Below are 27986 nucleotides of genomic sequence, written 5' to 3' on the forward strand. Positions count from 1 at the left end.
AGAAGTCAGAGCTGAAAACTCCTTTCTCCAGAATATGTCTGTTGTGATTCAGATGATGAGAGACGTAAGGTGTTTGCCAGTGCTGGTAAAGCACAGCCTTTATTAGGATTACCTTGCAGGTGTGTGCCTTAGGAGAATCTAATGAGAATAAAGGTAGGGTGTCTTGATGCAGGTTTATGGAAGATACAATGTTAATGATGTTCAGTAGTGACACTCAAGATGCTACACAAACATCTGTTAGTGAAAGCATCCTCATCTAAGGCATTTAAAATTAGTCAGAACAGGATAAAAGTACACCAAATCCCAAAATCCCAAATCCTACTGTTATAGGTCTAGGGAAACTATTGGTCCTTCTTGTGCTTTATATGCACAAATTTTTTTAATTTCAGCTATGTGGTTCTTTCTGTGAAAAACTCTTTTTTTTGTGTCTGTATTTCTGTGGTGGTATGAGGTGGACTGAATATACCAAATTTCTGGCAGCCCTGCTCAGACCGAGCGATTTGGCATGGTTTGCCAGCATTGTGTTTTTTTGTAAGAACCCAAAGCAGCAGCTCCTCTGTGGATCCTCAGAGATGGCGTCTGCCCTGAAATGCAACGTTTATACAAAAATTTTAGATTTTGCTTTGTCCTTTATCGTTTCCCATGGAGATTCTGATGGGAGAGCAGGATAGGGGAAGAAGAAGCTTTGAACATTTTCAAGACATTTGATGTAAAGCTTTTAACAAACTCCATCCCTTGCTGGTGGAATTGCATTTATTGTCACTTTTATGGTTTCTCATTTCCCTTCTCAGACTGTGAAGCAGACTGAGAGTTTGCGTGCTGAGAACTGTGTTTTTGTTGGTTTCCATGACGTTACTGCTGTTACTGACTGTTCTTGCATTAATATCGAACTGTATCTAAGCAAAAAGCTCTATAAAAATATGAAGGAGGCCTACAAGAGAGCTGGAGAGGGACTTTTTACAAAGGTATGTAGCGATAGAACAAGGGGGAATGGCTTTGAACTAAAAGCGCTCAGGCTTAGGTTGGATATTAGGAAGAAATTCTTCTCTGTGAGGTTGGTGAAGTCCTGGCACAGGCTGCCTGGAGAAGCTCTGGCTGTTCCATCCCTGGAAGTTTCCAAGAACAGGTTGGATGGGACTCTGAGCAACCTGGTCTAGTGGAAGGGGGTTGGAAGAAGATGGTGTTTGTCTAAGGTTCCTTCTACTCCAAACCATTCCGAGACTCTATGATTCCATGATCTAGCTTTCTCTTTTCTATTTCAGAAAGAGTCAGGCTTCTAAACCATCCACATCCTTTGTATTGCCTTTCAGATGGTTTGAAACTCAAACCCAGCAGTAATCTCCTGTGACTTGTGCTTAGCACAGCTCCTCCACGGGCATTTGCCACGTTTATATGCTTTGACTCACCAACCGCAGTGGTGGTCGGAAGTGAGCTGGGGGAGGTCAGTTCCTGTGAACATGGCGTTTAACCCATGAAGTGAAAGCTGCAGCAGGAGCTGTTCTTCCTTCTTTTTGGTTGTCTTAGATCTTAAGCAAGTAAGAAAAAATACGTGAACTTCTGCTCAAGCACAAGTAAGTGATATGCCTTTCTTTTGGTGGGGAATCGCAGTCCATGCCAGATTCTTGCTTGCTTTGAAACATAATGTTTGCTTGATTGCATCTGTTTCTGAAAGCTTATGGCGATGACTTTGCTGTCACTCTTTTTTGCTGAATTTAATGTTTTGGAACGCCAGAAAATTGTAAGCTAATAGTTGTCAGTGTCACTGAGCTGGGTTTTATAGCAGGGCTGTACAGCCCCACCACACACTGCCTTACAACCCTGCTGAGGTCTCAGCTGGGCCATGGACAGGAGGAAGAGGTGAGCTTTAAGTGGGTTTGAGGAAAACACTGGAGTTAATAAAGCAGCACAAGAGGAAGAAATAGGGTATACCTGGTAGCAGAGTGGGAAAGGCTTTGTGCTCCTTGCTGAGCAGAAGGAGAGGGCTGGGAGCTAGTCTAGGGTAGGGCAAGGTGTGAAACAGCCGAAGGAGCTGTAGGCTTGCTTTGTTTCAGGGGAATACTGCAAAATCTCTTCCTCTAACAGAGGGCTAGAGGAGAAGTCCTGTGGGTTGGCTAATGTAGGATGTGCCAAACCCAGAGACTGTCATAACATTTCAGGTTCTTGCTGCTATCACAGACCTAAAAGGTATTTTTTTATTTTAAACTGGGGTTATTTTTGAACATAGCTACATAGGGACTGAGTGCCAAATACAAGATCCTTACCTGGCTTGTGTGTTGGTAGAAAACCCTGAGATCTGGAGTTTAACCACTTGGGCTCAACTGGTCTCTTTAGTGCTCCACTAAACTTAGTGGAGCACCCAAAATCCTTTTATTTTATCTTGGTCTACTAGAAAAAAGTATTTGTAGCCTTCAAGTTTCTGACTGCATCTAAGGGAAATATTTCAAAAATACAGACTTTCTTCTGGGTGCAGTTAGTGAGGATAAGAGGAGACACTCAAGAAAGTTCTCTGTGCCATGATGTTCCTGGTGGCTTTGAATTCTGTCAGAAAAACTGATGTTACCTTTCCAATTCAGTGAAAATACAAATTGTAGCTCAACTGAGGCATTGCAGAAGTTTTGTTTAAGTTTTGCCTTAGCCAAAGCCTAAAATACCTATTATTTTATTAAAATATACAAAAAATTACCTCTGAAAAGAATAATCTGGGTCTTCTTTGCTTGGATTGGTTTTGAACAGAGGACTTACAAGCATCATTGTTCATGTGAGTAGAATTACAAGCCAGACATGAAATACTTGAGTTTAAATATATTAGAAGCACAAGGAGTGCACAGAGTAAACCTGAATCTCAGGGCAGGATTTTATGAGTTTGGAAGTGCATGCTCAGGTTTTTGGAGTGCCTGCTGTGAGCACCTGGGGGGTACTGGCACACTCCACAATACTGTGACCAGTGGGTCCATACGTAATACAGCAAATGCTAACATCAAACTCGTTTCCAACCCACTCTGGGCAGCTCTGTTGTTAACTCTTTGTGCCTCACTTTGGGCAAATAAGGCTGTTGTGGTATAGGACTGGTATTCCCCATTTTAGTGTTCCACTGAAACACTCCAAATCATGTGTTGCTTGCTCACTCTACCGTCCCCTTCTCCCTCCCCTTTGGTGGCTGGAGAGGAGAATTGGAGGAAAAAAGGTAAAGATCAGGAGTCAAGATAAGAGCAGCTTACTAGAAACAGCAATGAAGTAAGAAACAAAGGGTAACAGCAACAATATTAATAACAGAGGGTACAAGAGAGGTGAATGATTCATGCACGAGCACTCACCCTGTGGAAACCGGCAAAACCCCAACCACCCCCCAGGGTACCCGAACTGAAAGAGGCCTCTTCCCCTCGGGATGGAATAACCTCCAGGTCCCGGCCATGCCCCTCCTGGCTACTGCAACAATTAACCCTGTCCTGGCCACAGCCAGGACACTGGTCTAGGAAGAGTTTTCCTTATCCAACAGTGGACCAAAACTCAAGGAGGAGGCAGTTCTTTGTTGAGTCCTGCAGGTTTGGTGGGTGCCAGAGAGCAGGCAATAGGGGCCCATCACCTGCTCCCACTTCTGGAAACATGTGGCAGAACCAGATGTCTTGGGAGTGATTACCTGAATCTTATGCTGTCCCTCTCATTTCCCATTCCCAGTAGCACCTGTAATGCACTTGGCAAACTGGGTTTTACTTTCAGATAGTTTCGTGTTAAATAATCCAGTAAGTCTTGTTTTCACGAGTCATTTTATAGCACTTAAAAAAATATGTAAGGAATTTTTGACTTCTGCACAAAAGCAGTCCTTAAGGGCCACATCAAAGATGAAGAGAGAGAACCAGCTTAGTTTAAATTAAATAAAAAGAATGAAAGCCACTTCTGTGCTTCGCCCCTGCGTATTATTCTTGATTTAGGGCCAGCACTACATTTGATGTGTAAGGCACTTGTGTCTTTCCAAGTTCCTCTTCTTTCCTGGTGCTTATCAATTTTATTTTCTGCCTTGTGCCCTTTGGATACTTCGGATCCTCTTGGTTAATGGGAAGTAGCATAAGACCTCATGAAGTATTTACTCTGCAAATGCCTCTGAGTACAAGTCCTAAAACATTCAGAGCCAAATTTTGGGCAAGATGGATGTGTTGGTTGAGTAATTACCGGTGGAGGATCCTGTGCCATGATTGTTTGACAGGATTACACGGTAGAAGAAAAAAATTTATGTCTGAATTTATAAAATAAAGGTCAAAACACTCTATTTGCAGTACTGTAAGCAGCTTGTTAAAGGTTTTAACCTAGACAAAAGAGGTGTCTGGTGGGGCCACACATTTGAAACTAATGAAGGAGCCACTAGCTCATTGTTTTCAGTAAAAAAAGTAAGGTGGTTGGGCCTGCATTCACAGCGATGAATCCAAGGAGGAAAGAAAAAGGAATTGGGTTTTAATTCCTTTTGAAACTTCACAAAATTATACCAACAGGCTAGTCCTTTTTTGTGGCAGTGGTTGAAGAAGAATGGGGAATGCTTAGGGTAACTGGTACCTTACCCAAAGTCAGCATAGGGTAGCTGGGCTCGTCTTAAGATGATCAGCTGGGCATCCCCCAGGAATGTGGTGCTTGAGGGCAGGAGAAGCTGTGGCTCTCCTCCTTCAGCTGCTGTGGGGGACTGTGGACATGTCTGGCATCTACCACGACTTCAGTGCTTTGCCAGAGCTGACACTGCTGCCATGCTTGTGTCATCAAACAACATAGCATGGGTTAGAGGGGTCTTCTAGTATTTTCTAGAGCTGTGGTAGGTGCAGAGATTTGTCCACCGAGGAATTGGATCACTGAAACAATTTTTGAGAAAATACAACATTGCTAGATTGCATTCCAGTCACACGATGGTGAATACCTGCTGAAATATTGAGCTCTGTTTTCTGCATGCTGCCCTTTTAATTTTCTCAAATTCAGGCTTTTTCCTTGTGCGCTGTTTTAATTTCTGGCTGTGTTGAGCTACTGTTCATAAGGAAGAAGTCCTAGTCCTTCCCCTTAAAATCTGGCCTGTGGCAGCACTGCTGCTGTCACAGGGAGGTTTTGGCACCCAGAGCCAAGCCATCAGTGCAAATTCTATCAGTCATGATGTATTTGCAATAATCTATTAATCTGCTCTAACAATCTTTTCTGTTTTCACAGCATTTTTCTGGTAAGTGAAATTATATTTGAATAGAACCTAGTACTTATAATTTCCTGTTTTTAGCTGGAAGGATGTTTTAATAGCTGGTCTCAAATCTGCTGAAAAGAAGATTTTTGTGGTAGAAATGCTAATGAAGCTTCAACCAGCAACAACTGGCAGCCATATATGGGGAATTCAGGGATTGTATATTTGGGTGGCAGAGATCAGTAAGTAGATTTGTGCCATCTGAATCTACTTTGACAACAAAATCTGCAGTCTGCATGGCTCAGACTCCAGGGGCTTTATTCAAAAGGTCACATCCTGATTTAATACCATTAATATAAATCCAGAATAATTTAGTTGATGTGAATGAGAGTGCTTTTCATTTCAGGTTTTTGATCTTAATAGGAATCTGGCTGAAAGTAGGTTGCACTTTTGAAGCTAAAGCCATGTTTTTGAAGACATTGCAGAAAGGCAAAGACTGGTTTTTCACCTTTAGGTGAATCCTTTCTATGTGATGCAGGCTACCCTCCACTCTAGTGAGATTCTGGTAAATTCAGCTAGTCCATTTTAAGACAGTAATAGGGAAAGAATGTTTGTCATGTTTTCTTTGCCCTTTTTTAGTGCATTTATGTTCAAATTTCTAAATTTGTTGTGTTTTTCATTTCTGAGTACTACCAGAAGCCTATATATTCTTATGCTCATATACAGCAATTTAAAACCACATTCCTTTTTAAACTCTTTCTTTTAACCTTCTCATGACACACTAGTAAAGCTGATGTGAGGGTTTCATGTAGGCTTGCCACAAGTCCAAAAAACTCCAAATCAAATACTGCAGGATCCGTGATAGTTTGTTTTCTGAGTCCCGACAGAAGTGAATCAACAATGTTAAACTAAAGACCAACAATCATTATTAATCACTTCTTTCTCTGTGTTGACACTAGATAGTATCTTAATGGTGTCTTCTAGACCGGAGCATTGTGCAGGCATGTTTATATTTTATATAAGGAGGAGTAATAAATAGGGATAAAATACAACTTGAGTGATTAAATCCAAAGAAATGGCACTTGTACCATCCCCACCACATGGAACACATTTCTAAATCACCCTAATTTAGTTGTATTTTACCAAGTAACACGATGTTATATGCTATAGCACTTGTGGCTCTGTTTGGAGAAATCCTTTTGAAGTGGTTTTTAACTTTTATATTTGTTCTTTTATTTTGGGTGTCTGTAGTAAAGAAGTAAATAATTAATTGAAGACAGAATAGCTGAAATTCTGCCTATCTTACCAGTCAGGCAGTTTAACAGGATTATTAAGGCTGGATATATTGGTTGTAATCACTTGTGAGTGGCTGGTTTTGAGTAATAACTGTGAATGGCTCACCCCTCTCATACTCCCCTTCCCTTCCTCAGGAACTTGAATGGGTGACATACCTCCAGAAGTAGCACAAATTTTCTTCAGGATCAATAGAACAAGATAAATACTGACTTCTTTCCCTCCTTCCCTCAGGTTGCCCGTGCTCTCCTTTCCAAATCAAATGTAACATTGACTCCAATCCAGCGTTGGAAGCATGTGGGGAGCTGCAGCACATCAGCTCAGCGCAATGTCTCCATCAGGCTGGAAGGAAACCCAAAACCAAAACTGCACTGGCCAAAATGCATCCTCTGCAGAAACCCCAAGGCAAGTGGCTTTGTCCTCCTAGAAATTGTACAAGCTTCTATCGCACAGAAAGTGTAATATTTTAAAATTACTGTTTCAATTTGAGTCACAGCAAAATAGTTACTTTTACATTGCATTGTATAGCTGGTAAGGTTTTATTATCTTCATTTTCCAATGTTAAATAGCCACTTAGAGAAGCCTTCAAGAAGAAATTGATTCAGCAATAACCAATTACTTAACTTGTCACTTTATATTGCTTGTCCTGTCGTTATACCTCATGCAGCTGTGAAGTGTAAGTTGGATTTAACAATATTGTTTACATTGCTGATAATTTTTTTTTAAAAGTAATTTAGGTAATAATATCTTATTGTTTAAACCTGGTCTGCTTTCCATATATTGTAAGAACTACGTATGGCAAGAGGAAATGCCTAAATGGAACAAATGTATTTTGAAAATATGAAATAGAAGCTAAACCAATCACGTGTGGGCTGTGGTACTTCAGAGAGCTGCCAGCTAATAGTCAAATAGGTGGCAATCCCAAAGTATGATGGAAGAGGAGTCAGGAAGACCAGCTGGTCTCCAGATGTTCTTCTGGTCTCCCCAGGCTTCTGAATTCTACAGAAAAGACAGCAGCAAATTTCTTGAAAGAGTATAAATTGTTTTCATGTTTCTTCATCAGTGAAATCACATGTGGTCTCTGTAATGCCAGTTTGCCAAGTGCCCTACTCTCACCACCCTGTGCTTTGTAGAATTGATTTCACTTATGTATGTAATGGGTGCTTGCCTCAAGGGATTTGGGGATGCAAAAAGCATGGAGTTTGAGAGGTGTTTGGAACAAAAGAAGCTAAGAAGATCAAAAAGCTTAGCATCAAGAAGATACTAAGTTCATAAATTGAAATGTTTAGAAGATATGGGTCCATGTGATAGATGGTCATTGTCATCTGAAAAAGAAGGTATTTTAGTGTTGTACATACTGAGATGTTGCACCACCACCCCCTCCCAATTATAATATCTATACAAAAGCAATTCAACCTTAAACAACAACAAAGAAAGCATTGTATTTTCTGCTTCTGGAAGTAAACCTTAAACATTAAATTAATATACTACTTCATGCTTGAAACATCTCACAAGGTCTGTATCTTTATGGAGCTTTCACCTAGAGGTCTTGGTAGCTCAAGTTTAATTAGTGGTTGTTCCTTGAATGTTGTTTGCCTCCATGCTGATGTCTCTATTTCTCAACATTACTTCAGTAAGTAAAAATTCAGAATTAATAAAAATATTTTCCTGCTTCCTTTTGGTCCAGTGCAGAGTGTGTTGTCTGAGGTGATTCAGATGAATCCACTAATGGAATGACATCAAATGTTTACATGGACAGCAGTGACACCCAGTGTAAATGCTTTGATATTATTTTAAAACCTTTGGGTGTTATGGACCAGGGCCAACTTTGAAGGTCTGATGGGGTATGTGGGGTAGGTTCTGACATGTCTGCCTGCTGCACTATGCACCTTCTGTAAGGAGCACAGAGCTTGTCTTTGGCTAGATGAGCCAGATGGCTTTGTGGATACTTGTCCTTAGGTTGTTTTTTATTTTTACAAGGAGAAATATGGCCAGACACTCACTGGTCACATGGTGTGCCCATGAAAACCTGGTGAACAAAACATAGATCTCCACCAGCCCACTTATATGCAAGAAGATTTCCTTTTCCTGCTTCCCTGTTATTCCTGCATAAGATAGGGCTTGTTAGAGGTCTTTTCAAAATTGGACTTTAACACATTTATTTTAAGATAGGAATTTCAGATGGTTTTGGAGACTAGGTAAATCTATCCTCTCATAGTTTTCTTAAAGTGTTTTCTTAAAGCTCAGATCCTTAGAAAAATTGGTTTTATTCTTTCACGTTGAAATAAACTCAGTAATGCAGGGAGTTTAAAATCTGACCTATACTCAGAACTCCAAAATGCTTTAACAGCTCTTCATCATTGACCTCAGGAAATGTCTGTCTATGGACTACTATGGCAGCTGCCCATCTGCTGGAGCAGGGCAGACATCTGGGCTGATGTGGATCTTAGAAGAGATGCAGAGCCTTCTGCAAGGAAGGGACAATTGGAGTTGACTTTTTGGGTGCATACGCCTCTGTTTACCCTCCTAAAGCAAGTAACCTTGGAATTACATTCAGAACAGTTGCTAACTCAAGCCCCATTACAATGCTAATCACATGTGCCAAATGGATTATCAAAGTCAAAAAATGGTTGAAAGAAACTGTTCTCGAAAATGTTTTTTAATACAACATGTAGTTAGAATTTCCTCATTTAGCATGTCAACTCATTGGATAGTCTAGATTGGCGGTGCTACTCCAAGCAGTGTGTGCTTTGGGAACAATCCCACAATCGATTTTCCTGCCGTCCAGTGTCATTTCTGCCTATGGGAGTTGCAGGAGTTACTGCCTGTGTATGATAAATCATTTACTCTGCAATCAATGGAAGATATGAATAAATTTTTTTTAAAGACATTACATTTTAATGCCATTTTTTCTAAATACTGTGTTAAACTTTGTACCTTGGCCTCCTTGTGAGTCCTGAAGCGGAATGTGAGTGTTCTTACAATACTTGTTTTATTTATATCATATGCAATGCAGCATAGGACCAAAAGAGGAAGGAAATTCGTGAAGACTGCTACACCACAGAAGAGAGGGGGGAGGGAGAAGGAGAGGAAGAAAAGCTGTTATGTTCTGCCTGTGGCATTTTTGACCAAGCAAACATAAGGCACTGAAATGCATGCTGGGTTGGGTTTTGATGGTTTGTTTTGGGATGTGGTTCATCCCTCTGCCTTTTTTTTCCCCAATATAAGAGATTCAATGGGGCACCAGCATTTTGAGAAGTCATGGAAGGGGAAACTCATTAGTGTGATTGAGACGGCAAGCAAACTTGCAAACTGAAGTGTAAGCTGTGCATCCTGTTTAGTAACGAGGAAGCGGTGCAGTGCTGCAAGCCGCCCGGTTTGTTAGCACAGCTAAGCCAGCTGTAGAAACACAAAATAGAAACGTGTTGTTTTTCTTTAGCAGCTTGCTTTGGTGTAAGCAATTCTTCAGGACTGCACCTGTGCTGTTTATAAAAAATGGGGAAAGAATGCATATCTCTTTGTCTGGATTTTGTTTCCAGTTTAGGATAAAGAAGATGGAGATTTATCCTCCTGTTTTTTCCCTTCTCTTTCATTAGTACCTCCTAAGCCTGTCCATCTCAAACCTGGGCAGGAAAGAATTCCTCCTGCACCATCTCGGCCTTTGCCAGCTGATCCCAAGTCATCAAGGAGCTTAGCACCTGGAGAGGAAGAAATACCAATATCAGCAGGAGTCAACACGCTCATTGAGAAATTTGAAAGTATTAGGTAAATATGGCATTGTGAGATTTGGTCTCATCTCCCTTTCCTGCATTTTTAACTTAGGATATAATAGTAGAAAACATTAACTGTAATGATCACATAGAAAATCCTCTTGGGATGTTTTCTACTGGAAGTGCAAAGCTTCACTGAGGACAAAGTATCTTTTTCTAAAAGCTGTGAATTTTAGTTTGTTGTATACAGTTGTGCTTAAGGAGCTTAAGACCTGCTAAATTTGGTAAGATTCTAAAAGAGGCAAGTAGCCCACAGTCTGCTTTCTGTAAGCTGGCTTGATGTGGGAATTGCATATAGGAACTTGATTGTTATATGAAATAATTGAGTTTTCTGTCTAAGATATAATAAGCATCAGATCTTGCTTCTTGGAGGCAGGGAGGGGCATAGTGTACTGTGAAACAGTGTTGTGTAGAACAGCAGCTGTTCTGAAACTTTGTATATGAAAGACCCTAAACTGGATAAAATATATGTATTTTGCTGTAAAACCAGCTCATTTTATGAACACATGAAAACTTTCCCTGAAGAATGAATCTGCTGGGTGGAGCTAAGTGATGGGTTGTTTGTTGTTTTGTCCACAAAGAGGGAGATGAAGACAGGCACCATACTGTGCCTTGGAGTTTGTTATCACCTGCGTGAACCTGGTGTCTTTCAAAGAGGAAAAGTAGTGCCTTCCCATGCTTCAGTACACCCTCTCTGACAGAAAATACCTTGTCCCAAAGGCTTGGTTCTGTTGAAGAATGAGAGTTCCTGTTTAAATGAGCCCAGAACCAGCTCCTTCTTTTTAAAGGCTATTCCTTCTCCAAACCCTCAAACCAGACTGTTCTTCAAGGTGACATGGGAAGCACCAAAGGCCCAGGATTCTGGTGGTACCATTTCAGTAGAATGTATGGGTGAAGTTTTTTTATTGGATGTTGTTGGGTGGTCATTATTGTTGCAATGTGTGCACACTCTTGCCTCCTGGGTTTGTCAGTGGGGTGCAAGGAATACAACTTGAATCAAATGACAGACAGACCGTCTCTTTCAGGGCACTCGTGAAACCTGAGTGTTAATATGACTGTGGTGCTTTCTCTTCACCCACAGGCAACCTGTTCATGTTCTTCAAAGAAACCAGCTAAATTTAGCTCTTAAGATGGAGCCTGTCCTGGACTCATCCAAGCAGATGAGCTCATGTGACTGTGACACAGCGGCTTCCAGTGGCTCTTCCACAAATGACAAAACTGAACTGGATGAAGCTGAGCCCAACATACCATGCAGTATGGATCTAACTAACACAGACATAATGAAAATTAAAGAGCTGAGCATAGGTGATAACAAAAGCCATGAAGACTGTATTGCTGTGGCTGTGAGCAAAGAGCCCGAAGAGGAGCTTGGCAACAAAGACTCAACTGCAGAACTGAATGGGAATGGTAAAATTCCCAACAGAGACAGTGGCATTGACAGTCCTTCTTGTAGCGTGGCCGGGGAAACATTCCCCAGTGAAGAAGGGGCAGAGCAGAAGAAGCCCAGCATGGCTGGGAACCCAGGAGAGGCAGAACCTGACAGAAAGGGCACCAAACCTTCCTCTGCGGAGCAGAAGAGAGACTCCACGCAGGATGAGGACAGTGACATTGATGAAGGAAGCAGTGAGGAGCAAGAGATAGCAGAAGTGCCAAAGTTAGAGTATTTGGATGTAAACAAGGTAAGGGAGTTGGTTCATTGCTATCAAATGCTCGGAAACCAGTTCCTGGCACTTGCAAGAGGTCTCTTGCGTCCCTTTCATACGTTGTTTGGATTATTTGTTTGATTGGTTTTTCATCAAAGGATCATGATAGTCAGTATCATTTCCTGCTTTATGAAGGTCCTAACTTGCTCCTGACCTAGATAGTTTTTTTAGAAATGTTCCCATCTTGCTTTAAAAGGTCTCATATAAGAGAATCCATCACAGCCAGAGGTAAGCTGCTAAAATTCATATACTTTTGTAGGTCAAGACTCCCACCTCGTATCTGTTATTTGGGTTTGTCTAGGTTCAGCTTGTTAGAGCACGTTGTTTTCCATGGGGCTTTGTGTTATTCAGAGAGCTAATTGAATAGTGCATCCTGCAGGGTCAGGGCCTTGCATCTGAGTAGAACAGGCACGATCAGAGTCTTGTGTCACACAAAATTTAGAGTGTTTTTTACAAAAACCTGTGCTTTTGTTGGTGTGACCACTTCTTGAGTGCAAAGAAGTTGTTTCAATGTCAAATTACTCTTCAGGAATCTGTAGCTAGAAAAGAGCTATTTCTTTGATTCTAGACTAATGTAGTCCAGGCCATTGTGTATTTGCAGCAGCTATGCAAGATTACTGACAGATTCCTTTGTTATCAGTTTATCAAGACAGTTATTTTTAGAAATAGTGCTGTTAAAATGGATTAGATTTTTCCAGAAAAACAAAATGGAATAATGCAAAATGTCTGCAAAATGTTCCACTTTTTGCAATTTTTCTTTGGTGGGTCTTTTTGTTTGTATTTGGGGGTGTTTGGGTTTGTTAGGTTATTTTCCCCCCAAGCTATGATGACAGTAAAGTTAATACATGGGATTTTTGTGTTTTGAAGAATATGATGAGCAGCTGCAGCTAATAGCTAGTGAAGTGCAGTGTCCATACCTCAGTTTGTACAAATAGGGTGGTTCTGTTGAAATCACCAAGTATATAATGATTTGTGGCTGCCAAGAGCTTGTCCCTCAGGAAATGTGGACATTAGAATGCATTTCTTAGTTTCTAGGTCAATCAGCTGGTGACTGTAAAAGAATGATGAAAATGGCATGCAGGTAAGTGGTGTGCACAAAGTTCTGCACCTCAGAGCTCGACAAGAGTGTGTTTATACATACATACACACACAGTAACAGTCTTTGTTTCATATTCACAATGTGTATGTATGCGCATGTGTGCAACTGAAGTATTATTTAAAGGATATGTTGTTAGTTGTAACTGACCAGCGAGAAGCCATAGAATCGTAGAATATCCTGAGTTGGAAGGAACCCATAAGGATCATCAAAGTCCAACTCCTGGAAAATAATACATTACATTAAAAAAATCTTTTATCTGGTAATTAAATTTACAGTTTGGACTAGGAATACTGTATCAAACCAACTGTGACAACCCCATGAACGTGATTGAGAAGTGCTTTGTTGACAAATACCAATATTTTGTAAGATATTGATGATTTGATGGCTGGTTTTAAGTCTTGTTCCTTAGGTTAAGTGTCCACATAGTAGGAAATAAGGATGACAAAACACAAAGTTATGAGGTTGTAATTCTCTGGAGCTCACCTGTTGAATTTGTGAGAGAGGTATCTCCAGAAGAAACTCGTTTGTTTTGGTTTTTTTTATTACCCTTCTTCCTGAGGTGCATTTATATGATACACTGCAGGTTTTCCCCTTGCAATTTGAGTTGATTTCCCCTTCCAAAAGGCAGTTTTGAGGATGACCAAGGCACACTAAATCACCTTGCTTTTGCAGCCACATAGAGGAGGAAGGCTGAGAGAGCAGCTGCCTCTTCTTCAGTGTAAAGATTGTGCCCTCTTCTGGGACATACTGGGTGAAGCCAATTTCTGTGTCAAGTGTCAACATAAAATCACAGAATCACTAAGGTTGGAAAAGATCTCCAAGATCATTGAGTCCAACCACTACCCTAACACTGACAGATCCATCACTACACTGTGTCCCTAAGCACCACATTTTCCTGTTTTTTGAACACTTACAGGGGTGGTGACTCCACCACTTCCCTGGGCAGCCTCTTCCAATGCCCAAGAGACTTTTTTCTGATATTCAATCTAAACCTCCCCTGGCACAACTTGAGGTCATTTCCTGCTCCCCCCTTTGATTCCATTGCAGATTTGGGGCACTACAGACTCAGGGTTAGCGTGAAGGGCCATAGCTTCCAGCAAGCAGAGCTAATGTGATTCAAAGTTGACTTGTTCCATGGTTATTCTTAGGCTGGAATTTCACATCACCCTCGGCAAAATTGATAATTTTCCTGCTTGAAGGAAGAGAGGAGAGTTCAGTTGGCACCAGCTGCTGGCTTGGGAGCTGGGGAGAGACCTCATCTCCTTCAGAAAGCCTTAAGTTGGGAGAGTCTTTTTCCTCCCTTCCCCCTCCTACCCCTAGTACCAGGCTTTGCAGCTGCATCATGAAGGTAATCAGTGGTCTCATTAAATATGCAAGTTGTTATAGTTGGAGGAGGATGCATTAGTACAGCTGCAGAGTGATTTAATGATGGCTCAGTAACTCCTAGGATATCAGGGTAAGTGAAGCTCATGAACAACTATTCTTTTCTACTTCAGATATCTCTCCATGTTCCACCCAAGCTTTCACACAACCCATGGCTGGGGAAGGCAACCTTGCCTTACATGTGCTTGGTATTTTTTATTTAGTCTAGGTTTAGCTCTGCAGTGATGTGACGTCCTTTAGGAGTCTGCAGCAGTCTAACAGGGCTCACTATTAGCACAAATTATATTGTAAAATCTCAGGAGTGACTTACTGGGATTTCCAGTTATCTTTTATCAAAATGAAAATGAACAAGGGGAGCTTATTAGTTTTGGTAAAGTCTTAGAAAATGTCAGGAAGTGATGCCCATTAACCTTGATGGTTACAAAGAAAAGAAGTGACAGGAAAGTGAGACTGAGGGACTGTCATGCTCCAAAGTCCCAAGACTTCTGCTGAGAAGCCTGAGAGACTGAGTAATGCTTCTGGGAGGGCTATCAGTGGTTCATAGCTTTTTATTTAGGTATTTTTTCACCAAGAGTAATATCTGCTCATTTGTAATCACCAAAAAAAAGATTTTCTCCATCTGTCCTGCTTCCTGCTGTGTAAATGTTAACAATGGAGTATTATATGGGTCTCATGCATTCACTGACACATGCTTCCATTCTGCCTGTACGTGGCTGGAGTTTCACTTCTAATTTCATTGTCCAGTGTGTGTTGTAAAATTTGGCCTGCAGTCCTGCTACTCAGACCTTTGGGCGAGATTATCTCCATGTATATTCTGGAAAAAAGGTCCATAGGTCAATGTTTTAGTCATAATGCTGGTTGAGAAAATTCAGATATGCCATCGTCATCATCATGATATTTGGTTTAAATATCTTAAGGAAAATGAGATCTCAGTGCAACAAAGACAACCAAGCATATCATAACTTTTCCATATTGTTTTCAGCATTGTTGAGTAGGAAGTGGTCTATAATCTTTCGGGACTTTTTGTGTTCTTTGTAGGGCTGACTGGTGGGGTTTTGAAGCAAAACTGTGTGTGATTTAAGCTCTATTCCAGCAGTTCTCTTGCAAGATATGCTGAAAGCTCTGTGTGAGAGACATGCTGGCCGAATATAGTTGCACACACCCGTTGTATGAAAAATGGTTGCAGCAGGACATTGCCCAAGTTTTCTCGTGTTAAGCTTTGTATGTACTTAACATTTTAGTTTCAAATTTGCTTTTTTTGTGATAGACAGGTCAGTCTTTGCCTCCATGAATCCTTGGCCCAGCCACACCCCTGGGCGTCCAGCTGGATTGTGGCCACTTAATTGCACAAAGCAGACCAGTGTGTGCCAATCTGTGCCTGTGACTGGCGTATTTGAGCTGCAAATGTATTCCAAGCGTGAATCTGACCTTCATGGGAAGCTGGTTCTGTTTGTTTTCGGGTTGCTGTTTCCTTTTATTTAAAATGTTTTATGGACAGTTGCAGCTGAAAATGGATTTTTGAATCTTCCACAAAGAAATGAAAGAGCATCATCCTGCTTTGAGCACTGCAGTGAACTTGCGGTGTTGTGAAGTCAACACCTCCCTCTTCGGTTTTCTCATCTTTCTTGTCACCCCACCAGCTCAACTGTTCCGCCCAGCCTCTGCAGTAGATATAAAGTTCTAGTGTATGACTGCACAGGAGATACTGTGGCTGTGACGAGCAGTCAGCCAGCAAGAGCACTGCGCAAAGCAGAGCATAATCTCAGTTTGCAAATTTATTTTACTTTTCCTTCAGAAACATGGACCATGAAATATCCTGTTCCTAGTGAAATGAATGATGGCTCAGGCTTTGCTAAAGCTGTCCTGCCATGGCAAAAAATGAAGTTAGAAGAATGGGACTGCCTCACATTTAATTAATCTACAATTTAATTTAAAACATTATGCCCAATAAAAGGCAAATATGTTGCAAATTTGCCTGAGAAATGTGCCTATCTACCTCTCTGCCTAGCAGAGAGAGTAACTGAAGATAGAGTCACCCTGTAAAACTGAGCTCAAGCTGAGTCTATTCAACACTTGTGTGGTATTTAAGCAGATGTCAGCAAGTTTTTTTGAAATATACACTGTATTACAGATGGTGAAGGTCAGGAGGTTAAAACATGCGTGCACTATATAAAGATTTACTTCTGAGTACAAATGTATTTGCTTGGAAATAAGTATTTTTCCAATTCTGAATTCAAACAACTCAAAGGATGCTCTTGGTGGTTGGCATGCTAGCTGGTTACATCAGTGCCTTTCATCTGAGCGCTCCTTTGTGCCCAGCAAAACCAGCAGATAAATTCTTTATCAGTGAGAGATCCTTGTAGTTACTGGGTTTGATCAGTGCAAACTGTAATAAGATGTATTTGCTTGGAACAATTTGAAAACTTATTGTGCTGCGATTTTTTTTCTCTTCCCCTAAATGTTAATACATATTGAAAGGAGACCAGGATGTTGTGTAGCATGTTGAAAGATCTTAAAAGAATATTTGAAATGACTTGGAATAATTTGAGTGGCAGGGCAGACTAAGCCCATGTCAAACCTTCACTCATGTCATGTTTGCCTCTCTCCAGATTTGTGCCTGGAAAAAGAGGGATTGCTTCAAAGGAAGTCTGATGTTTCTTCAAATAAAGAAAAGCTATTCACTTTCCTTCAATAATACTTACATCATGGAGTTGTGGGTACTTCATGCCAAGTGACAGATCATTCCATGTAGGATAACTGTGGATCTGATTTGTTTGAGTTCATGGCTCTCTTTGAAAAGCCTTTGAGGCTTTCAGTTGTACTGCAGTTTGTCTGAGTGTGTGTGGGGGATGGGGGGGGGGGTTTAAATTTTTCTCATCAACTTTATTTGGAAACAAAATAAGGTGTTGAAGAAGCTTAAAGAGAGCCTTTATTTGATATTTTCCAACAATCTGACGGTGGCCCACAGGGTTATGTCTAGAAGTCCTTGCCCCAAATGAGAGCACGAGAGACAGGCATTTGGGATGGAGCACTGCTGCTGGTGACAGGCCCAGGTGCTTCCTGAACTGGAAATTGCCTCATGTGTTTAATTCAGCTGAATTTTGACTCTATGGATATTTCTGGTTCTTTTGCGAACCTGTGTGAAGGTTATTGCCGCCAGTGTTGCGTTGCTTGAGGAAGCAGCTCCTGAAGCAGCACCTTGGTGATTTTATTTGATGCCTTTCAGTTTTCCCATAGAAATAGTGATTAATTGTGCCCAGTTGATGTTCTCCATTCCAGGAATCATTAATGCACCTCTTACCTTCATTGCATTTGTCTTTTTTTCTGGATCCAGCCCAGTATAGTTTCCCTACATTTGATCATCCTTGCTGCCCATTTTCCATGTTTGTATTCCTGAACACAAGCTCTGTTCTGGACTGGTTTCATTAGATGTAGGCATGATGTTTAAAGTCTAACACTTTAAAAGAGTGTTGGGAAGCTCAAGCCTGTATTCTAGTAATTCAGGTATTTTTAAGCACTTAGAGGGCAAAGGGTCTATGTAGCTTTTGGCTAAACTGTGCTTAAAGTGGGTGCTTTATAGCTGTATATAGGGTTTTTAAGTAGTCATTTCTCATTCTACTTTTTAAAATGAGCTTGATGAATGGCTTCACTGAGTGATTTGGGTTACCTTGATGAAAATTCTTTCCAGGGAATTGGCCCATGTTTAAAGCTGCACAAAAATCTTAGAAATGTGCCATAGAGAGTAATGCTGTGTTGGTCAAGTTAGAAATCTGGCCAAACAGCCTGGTTTCTAGTTTTTGTTTTAGTCACAGGACTTGAGTTCAAAAAGGAGAACAGTTGGTTTACAGTCTATTGCTGTGTTTTTCAAATAGACTAGACTTATTTCCAGGTTTAGAGGACGTTCCTGTTCTTTTTATAAAACCGTACTGAGCTCAAGTGATGTTCTGACCAGCCACTGATTGCATTACTAATTGCTCTTTCAGAAAACAGCATTAAAAATGTCTCTGGAGCAAAGTGATCTTTTGAGGGATGTGGAGCGGATTCTGAAATGTGTTAACATCTTTCACTCCAGGCTCCTCTTCTGGTAGGGATTTTGGCCACCGACAAAATGAAAAAGAGAACAGTTGGTGGAACTTAAGTGTGTAGGTGCAGACGGATTGTGTAATTTGTAACTGTTTTTTCAGTGCACAGAGCCCCAACAGCTATTCAACATCGCCAATGAGCTGCTCCATACAGAAGAAGCGTACGTTAAAAGACTCCACCTCTTGGACCAGGTAATTCCATTTTGAATTAACTCTCCATTCTTTTCAGTGAGCAGCAATGCTGTCGCCTGTCCATTGCCTAAGCTATAACTCAATATACTGCAAATGCTGTGTGTAGGTGGAAGATGGAGTTTGCTTGCCAGGCTGTGTGCCATGGGTCCCAGAGGCGAGCTTTGGGCAAGAAGGTTCTCTGAGAAGGAACCAGAGGATAGGGATGACAGAAAGGGGAATGGGAGAGCAGCAGCCCAAGACACAGACATTGACAGCATTTGGTTCCTCCCTGGGTGTATGAGGGAGGAAACAACAGGGACAATGAAGGCACTAAGAAATGATGAAATCTGTGATTGCTCTTTGATGTGCAAGAAGTTGAAGTTTTACTAAAATCAGGCCACATGTGTCAGCCCCACGCTTACAATGAACTATTTTTTTACCACTGTGTTTTGTAATTGTTGTCCATCATGTTTACACATGGGGAAGAAGTAAAACTGGTGTGATGAGTCTGAACTTTCTTCCCCATAGACTGAGTTGACGCTACACAATTCAGGCATTTCTATAATTATCCCAAAGAAAAAAACCCATGAATGTGCAGGAAGGAAATAAAAATGAGGATGAGACACATTGCTAGCCAAGTGCTTTTAAAAAATGAGGAGAAGGAAAAAAAAATTAGAAAACTGTGGCCTGGCTAGCAATATTGTTAGAAGCTGTAACTTGGAGAGCCCTTCACCCTCCAACTCTTGGAGCTCTATGGAAGACTTGCAGTGTTTGTATTAGATGAGCAGAGACTGTTTCTAGACCACAGAAATCTAGGGAATGTCTTTCCCTTTTGTTTGGTACAGTGTAATTTTTCCTACTGAGAAAAACCCAAGCACATGGTTTATTTTGCTTTGTGTAAATAGCAGTAAATGCTTTTGAGGGACTGAATGTTCTTTGCAGCTTGCACTCCCAAACATGAGATGTCTGATCTCAGTAATTTCAATCTTTTTTTAATTACAGCTCAGATTTTCCTAGGTTTTTTATGGCCTATAGTGATATATCTAACCCTGGGTGACAGTGGGCTTAAGTTTTGTGAACCTCCTGAAGACTCCAAGGACTGGCTACCAGGGATCAGATCCTGTAGCTCTGTTCTAAGCAGTCAGCTTTGCAAAACTGCAATCTAAAATCAGCATGTCTAGGACTGATTTTTGTAAAGAAATGTTGGTACTGTCTTGTTGCCTTCTGCAGGTTTTTTGCACTAAATTGTCCGAAGCAGGGATTTCATCTGAAGTGATAACAGGCATCTTCTCAAATATTTCTTCCATCTATTGTTTCCATGGACAATTTCTTCTTCCTGAGCTCAAAACAAGAATTACACAAGAATGGTAGGTAGCTGTCATTATAATTATGTAAAAAATACGTTTTCAAGAAACTAAAGCAACCATAAGGCCTAGTCTACTTCAGAATTTTTTACTGTTTAATGCAGTAGTTACAGTAGTTATTTAATATGTTAATATGAAGTCTCTCAAACATTTCTGACTTAAAGAGTAGGCCTGAGCACTCAAAATTTCCAGAATACATTGTGAGCGTTTTTTCAGTTCAAAGTATTGCCGGGGCTGTTTTCCTTACTGCATTCCAACTCTCCTATTATTGCAGTACTACGAAATTGCAGTACTAGGAAGGAATGAAATTGTTTGTTTTGACCCCATAGCTGAAATAAATATTTTCAAATACCAATTAAAATTTGGCTACTATAATAAGTTGAAGATGGGACTTGCTGATTTTGGAGGTCTTCTCCAATCTTAATGGTTCTATGATTCTGTAGGTTGTAGATAAGTCAGAAATGCAGTGATAGGTAGAAAGGTTAATTGTAAATTAACCTAGGAAACCTGATTTGAGGGGACACATTGGCTGCACAGTGTCCTGCAAGCTTCTTAACTGGCTAACGAGGGTCTTGCATGGGCAGAGTGGGGAAGAATGGCTGGCTCTCTGCCTGGCCCTGACTTTGGAGGAGAGAGATGTGTGGCTACTGCTACTCCAGCCTGGGGTTGCTGGTCCCTAGGGATTCAGCTGAACTGAACTATCTCTTTGCATTAAAACCAATTCAGATGTTTGGCTGTGGTGGAAAAGGTTATTTTTAATATGTAAAAGTTTCCCACGAGGTTTTGTGCCGGGCAGAAGAGATATATAGATGTTTCTTTAATGATGTGTAGTCAGTCTGCTCTTCACTTAAGACAGTGAGGGCAGAAATATCGTCCCTTGTACATGAGGATTCATCTTTGACGTTTCATCTAGGGTATTTTATAGATTACCTTAAACTAAACTTAGCCTGTCTTGATTGCACATATGTTTAAGTGTTGTGCTTGTGGGAGACAACTGTGGAAATCTTACAGCTGTGTTTTCTGTCTGAAGATACTATCGATTCCAGAGGTTTCAGTACTTACCTGTCTCTTTGCCATAGGAGCGTCAACCCACGGCTAGGAGATATCCTGCAGAAACTTGCTCCTTTTCTGAAAATGTATGGAGAATATGTAAAGAACTTTGACAGGGCAATGGACATAGTGAACACATGTATGCAGCGGTCCTCTCCCTTCAAAGATGTTGTTCAGAATATACAGGTATGTTAATTGTTAATTGGCATAATAGGACTCGGAGATTGTTGTGGTTTAGGAGTGGTGCTCCCCAATTTAGGGTCTCCAAAACCACACTGCCTCTCCCTTGCTTCCCCCCTCTGCCCTTTTTCCCTCCCCCTCCCCCTACAGTGGCTGAAGAGGAGAGCTGGAGGCACAAAAGGCAAAGATCATGGGTTGGGGTAAGAACAATTTACTGGAAAGGCCAATGAGATAAGAAAACGAACAGTAAGAACAAAAATATTAATAATAAAAGTGTACTAAAGAAAAAGTGCAGTGCTCAATCCCACTACAGCCACGTCACCCAAACCATTCTCTCCGGTCAGGACCAGCATCACCCAAACTGCTCTGTGGGTCACATTTGCTCCACCATAAGAAAGCTTCTCCTCTGAAGTGAGACCCTCTCTTCCAGCCTGGCAAGGACCTGAGGTGTTATCCAATAACATTGGGGTCCTGGGCGCACCCCCTACTGTTGACTGCAAAAAATTAACTCTGTGCTGGCCAGAACCAGGAATGAGAGATCCTCACTTAATTCAGTGTGTGTTTCCCAGTTCATGACACACATTGTCAAGATAATAAGACACTAATACTAAAAATACACTATTTTAGTGGCATTCCTTTCTTCTCTTTTGCTGGTTCAAAGATTTCACACACAACTTCTTTCCAGTCAAGCTTTTATTTTTTAATTTTTTTTAAAATATGGCTTTAAATGACAGAGGGCAGGGTTAGACGGGATATTGGAAAGTAACTCTTCCCTGGGGGGGGGGGGGGGGGGGGGGGGGTGAGGCCCTGGCACACGCGGCCCAGAGAAGCTGTGGCTGCCCCATCCCTGGAAGTGTTCAAGACCAGGCTGGATGGGGCTTGTAGCAACCTGGGATAGTGGACACGGGTTGGACTGGATGGTCTTCAAGGTCCCTTCCAACCCAAACCATTCCAAGATTCTGTGGTTTAAGAGGAGTATCAGAAGTCACAGAATGAAACTTGACCCTTGGCCCAGTAATTCTGACTCTTTTGGATTTGTCTCCCTCATTTCTAAATTTTTTTTTTTTTTTAAATTAATACATTTTCATTTTGAAGTGGGTGGGTTTGAGTTTGGACATGTCACTGACAGCATCTCCTGTTTGTCTGGTTTTCCTGAGGCTTCCAAAGTGGCACACAGCTTGTGGGGTCATAGCTCCACAGGAGGATGCTTAACATGGATTTTCATGTGTTTTCTCATAATTACACGAAAAGCTGCTCAGGGAGAGGGGAAGAGCTCCGGTTACGCTGATGTATCCATAAAACTGCTCTATCCTGCTCGGCCCCTGGGCCAGCTGAAGAGATGCAGGCTCCAGCGCGCTCATGAGCATCCCTTCAGCACTCCTGGGAAAGGAGATACCGTTCTTTGGGAGGGGAGGGCTGGCAAGGAGTGGGTTAAGCTTGAGCAGGGAGCGCAGCTGCCTGCCCTAAATGGGAGGATTGTGGCTGGGCCAGCTGTCAGGAATCAAGTAATCCCCTAGCAAGCTGGGAGAGGAGAGGCCCTGTGTGGAGGTTTAGGGTTGTGTCAGAGACTCAGACAGAAGTTTGGAGAAGCAAGGACTGGGGGAGGTCCTTTCCTGCCACGCTGCTGCTCCACATGGCCTTTTCTTGCCCTTTTTCTGCCTGCGCCCATCCTGCTCCCACTAAGGGCATGTGCAGCAGCACTGTGTTTTGCTGTCCCCAGCCTGTGGCAAGCCATGACTTTCTGCAGGGTAAATCCTTTTGGGACTGTTTTCCCTATAGCACAGGCAATTCCCTTCCCTAAAATTCACCTGTCTCTTCCCACCACCAAGCTTCCAACACAAATGATGTGTATTACCTGTTGATCTGCACCTGTTCCAGACCATGAGCAGAACTCTTGCCAGGCAGTGTGGGCACTGGCAGTGCAGGTAGGAGGTGCAGCTCAGAAGCCTGCTGATGACAGAATTGCACTGTAGGTTATTCAGTCACACCTGCGCAGCACCTTTTGCTCTGTTGCTCAACGATCATAGCTGCAGGAGGCAGAGATTGGACCCAGAATGCTTAGTCCACTCATCTGACATATCTCTGCACTATCAAAAGCCCCTGAGAGTTATCAACATACCAGCTGAAGTGTGCTGAGATCCTTCGGGGATGTACTGTCTACCTAAGCTGCTAATGGAGTAGTGTATGTATACTATACAGCTTAAGGCATTCACTGTTACTAATTATGTCAAATTAGGGAAAGCAGAAAACAAAAATCATATGGTATTAATAAGATGATGACTGTGATTTATCAAGTTTACATTAGCTGACCTTGAAGATAAAAATACTTTCTGTTCTGTTCACATCTACTTGCTGGGGCCAAAACTTAATAGCTGGTGAGTTTATTATGACTTGGTCTGTCAACTTGCTCCTTATGCCATCACAGAAGTATACTGTGATGTATATACTACATATAATAAATAATTATATAGCTTTTTAATATATATTTATATTTTTATCTATTATATGTATTTATGTGGTTTGGATTCTTACACGAATTAAATACAGAATAAACATTTATCTAGTAAAGAATCCTACTGCAAACTCAGTAAACTTTAAACATCACATGGCATGAAACTTTTCCTGTTTGGAAGTTTGCTTTGTCACTGGTGCCTTTTCAAAAAGGTATATTTGCATGTGAATGCAGCTGAAGTGGGTCTTGAAATGACTTCCTCCTCTGCTTCCCTAATGCTGTCCCATGTTCAGTTTCATCCTATTGCAGAAATAAAGGGACATGAAGAAGGTTATAGTAAGTGGATTTGGGAATAAAATCCAAGTGCTAGTAGCGTGAAGTTCTCTGCCCTGGATTCTCTGATTCTGTCCTTCACAGCTGTGTTTTCTGGTGCCGTAAAACTCTGAGAGGCAATAAATTCACTTCAGCTCCACTAAACAGAAATATTGCTCTCCCTTTTACACTGTGACAAGATATTCTTGAAACCGAGTTTAGTCCTTTGAATTTCTGGAAGGACAGCTAATATTTTTCTCTCAGACATTCATCCTATTATCTCCAGCCTTGCTGTGAGAATGGAGCGAGTCAGCAGCATGGTGTGGGCTGGAATATTTATGAGGAAATTTCAGATACTTGAAACAAGTTCCTTTCTCTGAGAAACGCACTGTGAAATTAATATGGTTGTAGAGGCTGCTTACGCTAGAACAGACAACATTAGTGGGCTGATGTAAAAATAATGCTGTGTAGAAGACCTTGTGTGTGTCTGTGGTTAACATGCTGCTGTGGAGTCAGATTACATCGCCAGCAGAAACTTCCTGTGTGCTTTAAAGCAAGTTACTGGTTCTTACTGAGATTCTCATCTCTCCTCTTTTAAATAGAAATACTCTTTTGCTTCACAGGATCCTATGAAAACAGGTACACTGCAATACTCGGTGCCATTGCATGCAGAGCACATCAGTGCCTTATTGGGTGATATTTAGTGTAATTAGACTCAAACCTCCTCCCCTTTTTGGCCAAGTGAAAAAAAAGTAGAATTTGAGAGTGCTCCGCCTTTCAAAGCTGGTGTGTGAGCAGTGTGTCTGCTGCTCATACAGTGAGCTCTGGCAAGCAATATATCCCTGGGGGCATTCTGATTTCATGTAGTTGGGAGAACAATGCTGCACAGGGCCATGGATGGGAAGAGCTTTTCTGAGCCTTCTGAAAGAAGAGAGTTGCATATTGGCAGAAAAAGCCAGACATGAAATGAAGATTCACATAAAACCTGTCAGCTCTGATATCTGCTGTTGGGCAGCAAGGCTCCATGGTTGTATCTGGAGAGGCTGGATCCAAGGCCAGTGGTCTGAGGTTCAGCAAGGCCAAGTGCCGGGTCCTGTCCTTGGGTCACAACAGCCCCTGCAGCTCCAGGCTGAGCCAGAGGGGCTGGAAAGGGCCCAACAGGAAAGGCCCTGGGGGTGCTGGTGGCAGCAGCTGAACAGGAGCCCAGGTGGGCAAGAAGGACCAGGGCACCCAGGCTGTTCCAGCCATGGTGGGGCAGCAGGACCAGGGCAGTGCCCATCCCCTGTGCTGGGCACTGGTGAAGCCCCACCTCAGCTCCTGGGGTCAGTTTTGGGCTCCTCACAACAAGAATGACCTTGAGGGGCTGGAGCATGTCCAGAGGAGGGAACGGAGCTGGGAAGGGGCTGAGGGAGTTGGGAAAGGGGCTCAGCCTGGAGAAAAGGAGGCTCAGGGGGAACCTTCCCGCTATCTACAACTCCCTGACAGGAGGGGGCAGCCAGGGGGGTCAGGCTCTGCTTCCAGGGAACAGGGACAGGACAAGAGGGAATGGTCTCAAGCTGTGCCAGGGGAAGGTTTTGACTGGATATTAGGGAAAATTTCTTCATGGAAAGGGTTGCCCAGCCCTGGCACAGGCTGCCCAGGGCAGTGATGGAATCACCATCCCTGAAGGGATTTAAAAGATATGCAGATGTGGCAGTTGTGGACTTGGTTAAGTGGTGGCCTTGGAAGTGTTAGGTTTATGTTTGGACTTGATCATCTCAAGGGTCTTTTCCAACCTAATGAGTCTGTCGATCCATGAGAGCTTGAGAAGTTCCTGTACATTCCTCTAGCTGTATGTGAATGGTCATTTTTCCTTGCTGTTAAACACCAAAGGCAGGAACAAACCCAAAACCTCCTGTTCTTGTGTTCTCTCCATTACAGAAACAGGAGGTGTGTGGGAACCTGACTTTGCAGCATCACATGCTTGAACCAGTGCAAAGGATTCCTCGTTATGAGCTTCTCCTGAAGGACTATTTAAAGAAACTTCCGGAAGAATCTCCAGACAGGAAAGATGCTGAAAGTACACGTAAACTCCTTTCTGTCTAAAAGCTCAATGAAATCTTGGGCAGTTTTTTCTTCACATGTTCAGATATTTACAACCAGGACTATGTTAGAAATGGAGATTTGAATTAATCAAATTACGGCCAAGCAAAAGGATTTTGAATGCTTCTGGAGTTGAGAAGAAAAGGGTTGGAATGCCAGCTCTAGGAATGAAAGCAGCTTTGGCAAATGAACGGTGACAATATGTTGACGTTTGCTGTAGTAGAACATCTGACATTTTTATTTAATCCATTGTGTGGCCAAGGACAAAGACAGGAGGACATCCTTGCAATAGCCAGAGGAAGAAAGGAAGAATTGTTTTAAATTTGTATTGTATTTAACGGTGTATTTCTTGGCAAGAAAGCCTGTTAGACTCTGTTTATATGGTGAAACAGGGGAAATGGACTTCTCTTGATTACGAGGAGTTTTTGATCTCAACCAAAAGAGGGTCCATATTACCATAAGCAGGCAAGCCCTGTTTTAGGAAAACAGTCTTAAAAATATGCTTGGGAAGACTTCAGTGAGACTTAACTTTTAGTAGGTGATTCCTAGACGGCGAGGGTTTTTTGTCACTGTGCTTTGGCTCATCTAGATTTTTAGGAGAGAAAGATGAGATGTAGATCAGCTGAATATGCAGAAGTGATTGTGTCTATAATTGCTTATGTAACATTATAAGGAAGGAAAAACAATAATCAGAGAGGTGAACCCATCCCCCAAGGTGCCATTACAAGGTATAATCTAGAGAATGCATAACCGTTGACACCTTTATTGCAGAGTCACTGGAGCTGATATCGACAGCAGCGAACCATTCCAATGCAGCCATCCGGAAGATGGTGAGTAGCAATTCCAGAATGGAATCGTGATCTGACTGAAACACTTGGCTAAACTGAGGGCCTCCTACTGCAACAGGCTCAGTACGGTAGACTGGGGAGGAATACCTGACTGTCAGTCAGACTTTAAACATGTGTTGGATGTCTGAGCTCTTTTTACTGTAAATGCAGTTTCTGTGTATTGTTTGTCTTAAATTCCACTTCCCTCATTCTTAAGGACCCAATGAGTTGGGAAAGGAAGTCTTCATAAAACTCATTATTTGCTTTTCCTTGAAAAATGTTGAAAGTATTCCAATTAGGTCCATTCACAAGGTGTCCTTGCAGATTTTCACACTAGTTTTTCAGTCCTGCAGGTCTTCAACAGAATGAAGGTTGCTTTCATTTGATTTTAGCTCATCTTAAGTGCACAGAATGTGCACTTTGCATGCATCGGTAGCTTTGGAAAGCTGTGCTTCAAAAGCTGGGCAGTCAGACTGTGGAGATTTTGGACATGAGCACATGTTTTACATATAGACGAGCCAGTGCATTACCATTAAAGTAAAAGGGCTTTATAGCTGCAGATGTGCACCCAGGTGTCTCAGGACATTTTGTATCTAACAGACCTGAAATGCTCTGTATCTGTCTTAGCACCCTCTGGCCATTTGGGGGTGCAAAGTTTATATTCCCTTCCCTATCAGACCATTACTTCCTCTCCCAGCTGGTGGGGACACTGTGAGACCACGTTTCCTGTGGCTGCTATGGGGAAGTAACCAGCTGATGTCTGTGTATTGTCAGTATGTCTGAAAACAGTTAGGAAACCATCCGTTTCTATTTGAGTCTAGCATGTACTAGTGATAAGGATATATTTTAGTGGAAAATTTTCTGGTTTGGGGCCTCTAACAACTCTTCTCTGGAGGGCTATGTACAGTATCTCTGCAGACATCAGGAATATGAAACAACCGGCTCATTCGTTTTTGTTTCAGTTGCTTTTTCTGTCAGTACACAAGAATCCATTGGAAAAGGCTGCTATAATTTTGCTGCGTGAGGTCCAAGCCAAACTAAAAGGAAAGCGAGTGCTGTAGCAAAACCTCCAAAA

General features: G+C 41.9%; 1 protein-coding gene across 4 annotated transcripts in view; it reads left to right on the plus strand.

Moving 5' to 3' along the window:
- Positions 1-27986, plus strand: part of FGD3 (FYVE, RhoGEF and PH domain containing 3) — a gene marked incomplete at its 5' end in the record, with an annotated part of 102284 nt that overhangs the window by 46920 nt on the left and 27378 nt on the right. For 3 of the 4 annotated variants that reach the window (XR_014226743.1, XM_082289078.1, XM_082289080.1), the window contains 8 exons: positions 6671-6841; positions 10033-10201; positions 11288-11885; positions 18576-18665; positions 19875-20011; positions 21088-21244; positions 25923-26061; positions 26856-26914. Coding sequence is in view for 3 of the 4 variants with exons in the window: in XM_082289078.1 (XP_082145204.1) it covers positions 6671-6841; positions 10033-10201; positions 11288-11885; positions 18576-18665; positions 19875-20011; positions 21088-21244; positions 25923-26061; positions 26856-26914 (1520 nt within the window). Of the gene's footprint in view, positions 1-1494; positions 1572-6670; positions 6842-10032; positions 10202-11287; positions 11886-18575; positions 18666-19874; positions 20012-21087; positions 21245-25922; positions 26062-26855; positions 26915-27986 lie in introns of those variants that run through there. The other variant, XM_082289079.1, reaches the window with a different exon arrangement.

This window comes from Coloeus monedula (assembly GCF_965178545.1).
Source record: "Coloeus monedula genome assembly, chromosome: 11".
Taxonomy (NCBI): Eukaryota; Metazoa; Chordata; class Aves; order Passeriformes; family Corvidae; genus Coloeus; species Coloeus monedula.